The sequence below is a fragment of the Aspergillus viridinutans genome (assembly GCF_018404265.1).
Source record: "Aspergillus viridinutans IFM 47045 DNA, scaffold_10, whole genome shotgun sequence".
Classification (NCBI taxonomy): Eukaryota; Fungi; Ascomycota; class Eurotiomycetes; order Eurotiales; family Aspergillaceae; genus Aspergillus; species Aspergillus viridinutans.
In genome coordinates this window covers 1,466,031-1,476,072 of record NW_025091226.1, presented here as the reverse complement: position 1 = coordinate 1,476,072, position 10,042 = coordinate 1,466,031, and the positions used below count along the sequence as shown (strand labels likewise).

General features: G+C 44.8%; 4 protein-coding genes across 4 annotated transcripts; 1 reads left to right on the top strand and 3 right to left on the bottom strand.

The window, feature by feature from the left end:
• Positions 1 to 298: 298 nt before the first annotated feature.
• Aspvir_002184 (pepsin-like aspartic protease) lies at positions 299 to 1,880 on the bottom strand (the record flags this gene model as incomplete). The annotated part of the gene is made up of 3 exons (XM_043273785.1): positions 299 to 1,245; positions 1,342 to 1,660; positions 1,728 to 1,880. 3 exons carry the CDS (start codon positions 1,878 to 1,880, stop codon positions 299 to 301), a joined length of 1,419 nt encoding a protein of 472 aa, XP_043129720.1.
• Positions 1,881 to 3,370: 1,490 nt separating this feature from the next.
• Positions 3,371 to 4,771, bottom strand: Aspvir_002183 (tryptophan--tRNA ligase MSW1; the record flags this gene model as incomplete). The annotated part of the gene is made up of 5 exons (XM_043273784.1): positions 3,371 to 3,822; positions 3,884 to 4,002; positions 4,052 to 4,167; positions 4,235 to 4,315; positions 4,364 to 4,771. 5 exons carry the CDS (start codon positions 4,769 to 4,771, stop codon positions 3,371 to 3,373), a joined length of 1,176 nt encoding a protein of 391 aa, XP_043129719.1.
• Positions 4,772 to 5,106: 335 nt separating this feature from the next.
• Aspvir_002182 (mitochondrial 37S ribosomal protein uS10m) lies at positions 5,107 to 6,182 on the bottom strand (the record flags this gene model as incomplete). The annotated part of the gene is made up of 5 exons (XM_043273783.1): positions 5,107 to 5,282; positions 5,362 to 5,786; positions 5,845 to 5,889; positions 5,963 to 6,066; positions 6,129 to 6,182. The coding sequence occupies 5 exons, from the start codon at positions 6,180 to 6,182 to the stop codon at positions 5,107 to 5,109; spliced, it is 804 nt and encodes a 267-aa protein (XP_043129718.1).
• A 2,317-nt stretch (positions 6,183 to 8,499) lies between these two features.
• Aspvir_002181 (purine-nucleoside phosphorylase) lies at positions 8,500 to 9,839 on the top strand (the record flags this gene model as incomplete). The annotated part of the gene is made up of 7 exons (XM_043273782.1): positions 8,500 to 8,713; positions 8,770 to 8,848; positions 8,921 to 9,000; positions 9,062 to 9,126; positions 9,196 to 9,398; positions 9,459 to 9,738; positions 9,795 to 9,839. 7 exons carry the CDS (start codon positions 8,500 to 8,502, stop codon positions 9,837 to 9,839), a joined length of 966 nt encoding a protein of 321 aa, XP_043129717.1.
• Between the last annotated feature and the right edge of the window lie 203 nt (positions 9,840 to 10,042).

Genomic DNA, 10,042 nt, shown 5'->3' with positions numbered 1-10,042 from the left:
CTAAAAACAAGATAGAAGGTTAAGTACTACTCCGTAGTACTAGTGGGATTTCTGACTCCCATCCCATCCCATCCCTTCGGACCCTTCCCAATGACCAGTCTCCTGTAGACCATATAGTTGCGTGGGCGGGTGGACGGTGGGTAACTAATTAGAAATAAGCAATATCAAGATTCGGGGGGTAGGTGTGTCTAGTACCAAAGAAGATAATGAGAAATTGATTTGCGGGGGTATCTACAATCAGCTGGAACAGGGGGCAAAAGAATGGCCATCTGACGCCGAGGACGAGAAGTAGAAATAGTTACCACAAATTCAGCACACACCAAACAGCTGTCAAGACCATGGCCAGGTGCTGCTTCTGGGCTCTTGCAACTCCTGCTGATAAAGCGCCCGCTGAACTTACTGACGGCACTGTCGTTGAAGATGCACCTGTCGGCGCCCCAATTCTTGCCCCAGAGCCATCAGCTACAACCGATGTGACTGGATGAGAAACCTGAGTGGCACTGGGTACAGAATCAGTTCCAACGCCAATTTCCAGTATGTTGTCCTTCGTCGAGTTGAAATTTGTGTTGGCGATAGATATCTCATTGTTGGCTATGTCATATACGACATATGCACTGCGCAAGAATGTGTCACCGAGAACCGCAGTACTGTCTCCAGCGGGGACAATCCCAAATATACATGCACGTGCACCATCCCGGAATCGAAGGTCGCCCGCGTCCAGGAGAAGTTCGTCAATCATAACCGTGATATTCGGGGACGAAAAAGTATACGTTATATTCATGTTTTTTCCCGCCAAACTGCATGGCAGGTAACCGACCCCGCTCGAAGGTTCATATGCGACGTTGAGGTCACTATAAATGTTCTCAACGATGGAGTCAGGAAGATAAGTCAAAGAGCTGCCGGAGTCGAGCAGTACCGCCGCCGGTAAGGCATCTGATGAGTAAGTTTTATGATGCGACTCCGAGTCTAACGCAACTCCAGTCAATGCGATTACAAACTCCGAATACCGCCCGTTGACCTTTTGTATGGGCAAAGTCTGCAGCTCTCCGAGATACTTTTCTGTATTGACACCCCCGAATAATATTGATCCCGTGTTTGATTCAAGATCATTTAACCAAAGGCTGTAGGCGTTGGATTTGATCAATCCCTGGTCGACCATTGCTCGCGGAAGGTTTGGGTAAGCGTCTTTGCCGTACCGACCGACCTGGACCTCATTCGATGGGTAGCCAATTCCTAGCACGCCTTCTATATCAAGGAAAGCAGCATTAGTTCCCTACACTGAAGCACTGCAGGTACATGCAGAGCGGAAATTCGTCCAATCTCAGGCTGGCGTCGACGTACCTGAAGAACTAGACGAGTACCCTATTCCAAATTGCAGGTTCTTTAGTGTTGACCCTCCAATATGGAGTATATCAGTTGCATAATCGCCAACGGCGCCAGTTCCATCAGCGTATGATATATTGAAATCGGATGAAACATAGGCATATGTTGATGAGGAAGCAGGGTCATAGGAACCGGATATGTTGCAGGAATCGCTCGAAGCCGAGCACAGTGTTGAATTAGCCGCGTTGCACCATACATCGCTACTCCCAGTGTCCAGAACTAGGCGCAACGCTTGCCCAGGGGTGCCGAGAGTCACGTTGCAAAAGTACAGAGTTTCCTGGTTGAATGTAAATATGATCCGACCGATGAACCGAACAGTCAACTTCGGGGGGTACACGACTCACCTCGTTATCGAGCGTTTGGCCAATTGTCTTGTCTCGTTTTCGCCGAACTCGGTCCCTCGCCACAGGGTCTGAAACAATGCTACGCTTGATGTCCAGTGAGACCACAGCAGGAACATCCCTCTGATGCAGTGTTAAGCAGGCACCATGTTTCATCGTCAGACACACAATAAAAAGGAGAGATAATATATGCCGCATGATTGCCCTGCTATGATGCTATGTCGTACAACTAGCAGAGTTGCTAGTGAAGGGGCCCAGACTGTATAAAGCCGCAGAAGCTGTAGAAACTCATTCATCAGCAGGTGTTGAGAGAATAGCACATCAGCTGAATATAGTCTGGAGGTTTTCAAAGCCTAGGTCACCCTTGCCACATACGCCCGTATTGCGCCTCTAGGATGATGACCTATTGGCTATGGTAGAAGTGACCTACTCTTCTGTGATATGATATTGCCAGTATTGCTTGCAAACAGAACAAGGGGTCAATCACCTTCGTGTACCGGTACAATAAGGTGAACAGCAGATCATACATCGCTTTACCCAGCTTTTCAGGCCAGAGTTGCCCGGGAATAGTAGGCTCGGTCGACCCAGCACAGTCGGAGGAGCGGATAGGTACAATTTCAAGCATCATAAATATCATGGTGTCGCGGCTGCTGTCGTCATCAATGGTGGGCCCTTGGTCGCTTTCAGACTTTCAGTAACTTTATGGTTCCAATGGGAGGACTGCTAATATTCCGGATGATCATCAGTTGAATAAGCAATATCGTAAATCCGTAGCGCTCTTCCAGTCCCACTTGAGGATTTAGTGTACTCCGTTGGATCGATTAAGAACCTGGAAGCCGAGCCACGAGGTCTGGGCTTTAGCCATCGCCGCAAACAGCCACTATCGGAGAATGCGGAAACTGATTTTATTCAATGTTCAAGGAGCGCCTAAATATTATATCGTATCCTGACTGCGATTTTAAAAAGTACTCCTGATGACGCACAACCCTGCTAGTAACACATAACGATATGTAACATGTCCAGTTGCTGCAATTTGAATACTGATCCCCATTGCTGGTGGTTACCAGGAGCCTACTCTCAAAGTATTCCAGTATGTTTTGAGGGAGTCTGCTACCGTAAGGCACTTGCTTCTCGATGGAACCATATGTAAAAGGGACATGCACACTGCATACTCCTGGTAATGCTCTCGCTTGCCATATACCACTCATCTTTGTCTGCTCCTCTGGGCTCCATTTCCCTTAGGCCTTTTTAGTGTTCTCCACGCAGTGAACCTACCTACTAATCTGGCTCTGTAGGCAGCAGCCATTGTCCAATATGGATGACGCATCCCTGCTTCAGTAGGTGACGTACAGTGCACTGCCTGCGATTCTTGAATTCAATCCCAGCACAGGATATACTCTAAGCCATAGGCTCCACTTCTTTCAATAATCCCAGTGAGATCCGATCGGCTATACACACACTATAAATATACATATACACACTCACATATATATATGTATTTTATTGCTTATTCAGTTGAGTTGTTGTCAGGTGATAGTGATGGGTAATTTTTAATGGTGGCCATCATTATGAACAGACCCTCAAAGTATGTCTAACCAAACCTATATACGTGCCCTGCAGAGCACAATGACGACGTATATTAAGGGCTAAATCAAACCCATGGCGACTTTGACTTGCTCCATTGTCAATTCAGCGTTGACCCGCGCGGCTTCACAACCCTGTTCTGCTATAGAATCAAGGTAGCCAGTCTGATCTCCTACAAGTGAGAGATACTTCTCCCTTATTCCCTCAAGGTGATTGGACAACGTGCTGGCCAGATGTTCCTTCAAAGCACGAAGACTGACCGAACGGTATTCCATGGCTATCTCATGGCAAGTTCGTCCGTCGAAGTGACTCAAGATCTCTATTAAATTCGCCACCCCAGGCCGACGCACTGGGTCATATGTTATGGTCAATTCCGAGTCTGTGAGTGCAGCATTGATCTTCTTGGAGATATCTGCGGGCGAATCCGTAAGAATGATCCTTGAGCGTCTGTCGGTATGGGACTTGGACATTTTCAAAGTCGGTTCTTTGAGGGACATAACCCGCTTAGCAGGCGCTATTGATAGTCGTCAATTTCCCATCACAGGGCCCTTCCGCAAGAACCAAAACCCACTTACATATAATTGCCTCTGGTGACGGGAAAATGGGTCCATATACATGATTAAAACTATTCGCAGTGTTTCTCGAAAATTCGAGGTGCTGCCTTTGATCGTCTCCGACAGGGACATGGGTAGCTCTGATCTACATCAGTAATGTGAAAATGCGCCAATGATTTGCCGGCATACCTATGAACTAGAATATCCGCCGCTTGTAGAACAGGGTATGAGAACAACCCCAATCGTAACCTTGACCTCGCCGCCGAGTCTTCCAAATTTGCGTTATCAGGCAACTGAAGCTTGCTCTGGACGACGTCAGCTAGTGTTCTTTCTCACCATTAAACCAGGTTGGCAATTGGTCTGGATATTAACCTTCCACTGTGTCATTCGGGAGAGATATCCCATAGAGGCTATGGTGCACAAAATCCAAAACAGTTCGGCGTGCGCATGGACCTAATGATATGGTCAGTAAACTTTACAATGCAGATGAATGCTGCATACGGCGGACTGGTAGAAAATCGTTGAGCGATTCGGGTCTAAGCCAACGGCGATGAGTGTTGCAAAGGTCTCTTTTCTCCAATTTCGTAACTGGGAGGCATCTTGTGGCACTGTCAACGCATGCAAGTCGACGATAGAGAAAAACAATCTTGTCCCGTCCTTCGCAGCATTCTGTAGCCGTACCCATTCGCGCAGAGCCCCGAGATAATTTCCAAGGTGCGGTACACCGGTTGGTTGAATCCCAGAGAATATGGTCTGATTGGCAGCTGAAGATGATTTCGCCGTGTCTGAGCTACTCCATCTGCGGAAAGCTTCTCTCGGCGTCACAGGTTTTCCTGCATGAATGCGAGGTCTCCTTGCTCCACGCAGAACTCTGAGAACTTGACTGTTGTGGCAATTGGATCCCTGCATATCCTATCTGTTGACTGAGATGGGAATTTTGGTGCAACCCGTATTTGTGTGAATGGCATTCTATTCTGAAAGGATATAATGCTTAGCACTCCGACAAAATATTTAAACCACGTGATACTTCATGATGCTAAAAACTCAACCATCTATTCTTCGAGTACTACACATAAGCCGGATCTTGCTGAGAGGTATACTGATACTGCCTTACAGATTTGAATATCTCATTGATGACTAATGAAATTACTGCGCGTGTTGATCAGCCCCAGTGAAAAGTTGGTTGATTACCGTTGATGCTAAGAGAACTTTTAGCAAAAACCAACCTAACCACAAGCATGAGGTCAATCCTTGCGAATGTCTGTCAAGGGACTCTTGTTATGAGTGAAACGCTCATTTTCTAAAAGATCAAATACTGCGCTCTCATCCGATCCGTCACTCCGATGACCGAAATGTGAGAGGTAAGGTTCAAGCGACTTCTCGATATCGGGCAGTGCTTCATCCATGTTCCGGGCCACGTCTAGATTCAACACTCCGTAAGCATATAGTCTTAACACGAATTCCGGTCAGGCAGTAATTATTAGGGGAGGAGACCATACCAAGGCTTTCGTGATCCCACACATTTGCTTTCATACCAACGCCATAAAACGCATGTTTACGTAAAAAAGCCAGCCATGCCTGTACAGCTTGCGGATGCCCATCTTTGATCTGAATCAACCGGCGGAGGGTTATTCGCTCGAAGTTCTCCTGACTTTTCTTGTGAACGAAATTGCTTCGCGGGAAAGTCCAGCGCTCAACGATCCGTGGCAGAGGAACCGGCCCCGAAACAGGAAGTTCCAGGTAATATGCAGCGCGCACAGCAAAGTCAACAAAAAACTCCAAGTTGCGAACGCTATAAGACCTGAGTTGAAGATCGCAGACTGGCAGACCAAATTCAGGTTTCCTCCGAAGTGGCCGAAGATACAACGCTTGTACGCTCCGCGGGAGTCGGGCCTTCTGACCAACACTGTCCAAGCGCTCAGACCTAACTACCGATGAGCATGGCGCATCATAGAATGCTCGCAGAGAACTAGATTACCAACCATTCTTTGACGCGTGGCTCTGACGAAGGTGCTGGATCTCTTGATCTGAGCATGGTTTGTTAGTCCAGGAACTTTACCAACCAAAAATGAATCCAACAGGTGAAAAGGCATCTCTAACAATTCTGAGCTTGTGACTGGATCGCTGCGAGACTCAGACGACCTAGAGTTTGCGATGTCCAGCTCGGCTGAAGAGGCGATGCTGCGAGAGGCGGATACGGCGAACTTTTTTCAGTAAGATCAGCTTTACAGGCCACACTGCGAAATGGGAATTCACTTCTGAATACCTTCAGATGCCTAGCAGCTCGTAAAGGAAAACGTGGACCGAGGGGAATTGACATAGTGTATCTGGGCAGGATGATTGATAGGTGGTTCACAGACACACAATCCTGTCAACTTTTTGCGCAGATGCGGAGATATCTTGGCTTTTCTGCCAGACACAACTAAAGCAGAAGATCTGGTCAATTAGATATTCTCCTGACCGCCTGTCTAAGGTACCATAGGCAACACTACCTTACCCTCCATCCATCCAAATAATAATAGTACTCAAGTGACAAGTCAACGCCTTATTAATATTATTGTTCCAGAACATTTACATGTTGCTATACTTAACTTCATCCATCATTGTTGTTTGCTGAGTGCTCACCAGGCAATTCAAAATTTATAAGTCCATTTACATCCAATATTTAAGTTGGTGGATGTCCTCCACTGTCTTCTCCATGCCAACAGATATTTTACACTATGCATGGGTCAACTGCGGTCAATCATTGTATCCTATGTTTTATGACATAGTCTGTGATTCTTGAAGAACTATCAGCTCTACTTAACAAAATCTCTAACTTGGAGGAGATATCTGGCTGCGCTCATGTACCTAGTGCATGTAGAGTAGTGAAACTGTGCAGCAATAAGACCAACGCCTATGTATAGACTAGCTAGGCTGTACTCAAGTCAGTGGCTGAAGAAAATCACATGTTGGTGAAGCAGATTAATATTACCAATGCCTAAGAAGCACCTGCTATTCTGGATTCCCATTCTGTTCTAAGTGATGGATTATTGGCACCTGAGGCAAGATTGCTGCTTGATTGGAACTTAGATAGTAGGTAAGTTTACTTATAGATACATAGGGGGTTAAAAGTCTGTGCATACTCCGCGTATCCACAACGCGTTAAAAAATCAACATTCTTTTCAACCACTATCTATTCCATTAAAATGAGGTCTTTTGGGACTAAAATTAGTGGAAATAGAAGGCCTAAAGCTGAACTATCTTCTGAATTATATGTAGCTATTTTATATAGCCTAGAGAACCAGGGATTACCTATATAACTAGTAAAGGAATTTAGTATTAGTCACTATACTATTTATAATACTAAGAAATGCTATGAATAGCACTAAACCTTAAGATTAAGGCCTTACACTGGTAGACCCTATAAGCTTAGTACCTCTACTAAGTATTATATCTACTATATGGTCTAGCAGAGGCCCTCTATAAGCTAGAAGGCCCTGGTTACTAGCACCCTAGGGGGGGTATCTAAGTTAACTATTTAATATATTTTAAGGAAATATAACCTTAAGAAGTAGAAGAGTAAGAAGAGAATCCCTTTAAAGCCTAAAATAGTTAAAGAATAGTATAAATTTATATATATATAGCTTAACTTCCATTAGTAGGAAGAAGTGATATTTTCTAATAAATATTTAGTCTAAAGAAAGCTAAATAATTCCACCTAATTTATCTTTTAATTCTCTAATAAGGTATACCAGAATAATCTAGTTAATCTAGTTAACTATAGAAAGGATATTTTACAGATAATATAGGGTGTAATCTAAATTAGAGGCTATTTAGATCTAATTATTATAAATTATAATAAGCTAGCTCCTCAGGGGGGGTATAGCACTAATTTTTATCTAAAATACCTTAAAGATAGCCTCCTTCTAATCTATAAACCTAGCTAGATATATTCTAATAAGATAATACTAAAATCCATACTTCCCAGCAGGCACAGGAGTAGTTTAAATCTTATAGAATCTAGGTAATAGAATAGCCTTCCTATTCACCTAATTTAAACAATTAAACCTAAGTAAACACCTCTAGAACCTCTTAAAGAAGAAGCTTTTAGAACTCTATCCTAAGCTCTTTCTAGGAGGTAGATTAAGGGTTAATTAGAGATGATTTAGATATGCTCTCTATAAGGCATGGAATACTATCCCACAGGAGGTAATTAACTATCTTATATACTCAATGCCACATAGATTGCGTGTAGTATACCAGGCAAGGGGCTGGTACACTAAATATTAATATCTACTATCCTATGGTTTATTATTTTATACTGTAATCATATGGTGGTTGAGAAATATGGGATTAAAGATGGTTGATTTTTTCAAAAAATTCAAGTGTGCACAGACTTTTGACCTATAATGTATGGAGAATGAGCATGTACCCCATCTCATCTCATGGGTGAAACAGACTGTCATGCTTGTGGAGAGAGTGAATAACTTAGCGCTTTGGGATCTACAATACCTCTGGGAGTGGCGCTTACCTCTTCATAGTTAGGGTAAGCTAGGAAATGCTTTAGAACATTTCATTGAATGCATCTAAATGGAAAAATGGAACTTCATTTCCTCGCCTTACATTTCCACTGATAGTCCATTCCAGAGCACAAAATGTTGCCAGAAGAACCAAAAAACAAGTCGTCACTATTTGAAGAGGCGGTTGAAGCTTTCTCATTCTTGAAGGAACGTCTACCTGAAACTCTACAACACCCTCGTGTTGCAGTTGTTTGTGGCTCCGGTTTGGGAGAACTTGCAAATACCATCCATGATGAGCCGCGAGCAGAATTCGAATATTCTTCCATACCCCATTTCCCTCGTCTGACAGGTAAAAATGAAGCACTGAAGCTCAATATCAACCTGCTGTTTTCTGACCTCTTGAAGTGCCCGGACATGCGGGAAAACTCGTCTTTGGACTACTTGCCCACCATATCCCAGTCGTTCTCATGGTGGGCCGTGCACAGTGAGAGCCCTCAACTCATTCCCGGTTGAATATTATTACTGAAAATTGGCAATATTTTTATTTCGCATGCAGCTACTATGAGGGCCACTCGATACATCAAGTGACATTTCCAATCCGGGTTTTTAAGCTTCTTGGAATTGAGACTATTGTTTGTGAGAACCCCGCGCTTTCTCCGGCACGAGACACTTTTAGTAATCGTGCACAAATAAATAGTAACAAACGCCGCCGGAGGCCTCAATACCGAATATGTGGTAGGAGACATCGTGATCATCAACGATGTATGTTTGATAAACATGTAAGGATGCTGCAAGCTAGGTAGGCTTACTGACACTGTCGAAAAATTGCAGCACATCTTCCCAGCAGGATTCGCAGGAACACATCCCCTGCGAGGGCCAAATCTGGAGGAATTCGGACCCAGATTCCCTGCGCTGTCTGACGCATACGATCTCGAGCTCCGTCGCCATGCACACCAGGCATGGAAAGCAGTGACAAGCGAAAACAGTAAACGAAGACTACACGAGGGTGTGTATGCCTTTGTTGGGGGTCCCAGGTGAGTAACTATTTCTCCACGACCATAAATTCGTCTGCAGCATGCACTAATCATTMGCAGTTACGAAACTCGAGCTGAGTGTCGTATGCTTCGCCAAGTTGGGGCTGATCTGGTGGGCATGTCAACCGTACCAGAAATAATCGTCGCGAGGCATTGCGGCATTAGGGTACTGGCGTTCAGCTTGGTAACCAATAATGCGGTCCTCTCTCCAGTTCCCCGAGGAGATGATCATCTTCTTCAAGCCAAGGACGTGAGAGAGCTGGATTCCATATTGCAAGAAGGGAAGGCAAACCACGAAGAAGTCCTCGAAGCTGGCCGGACAGCAGCCATCGATATGCAGGTAAGCCTCCCCATTGAGCGGTTTATCTGCGTGAATTGGTATTGATACGGTAGCAGAAACTCGTCGTGAGGGCCATATCAGATGTCTATGGGCGCCGATAGCGTCCACTCCGTGAGTGGATCAAAGATTCGGGCTGCCGCACGAAGCAAATGCCACGATTGGATAAGGAACGTGCAAGAGCAATTTCTGAGACGATCATCATGACGATACCTCTTCACAAGTGGCTAGGAAATGGCAAGTCAGCAGAATAACTCGACCGTTGTATCGAAGCCTTCACTGGATTTATGTCTTTAAACATATGCGA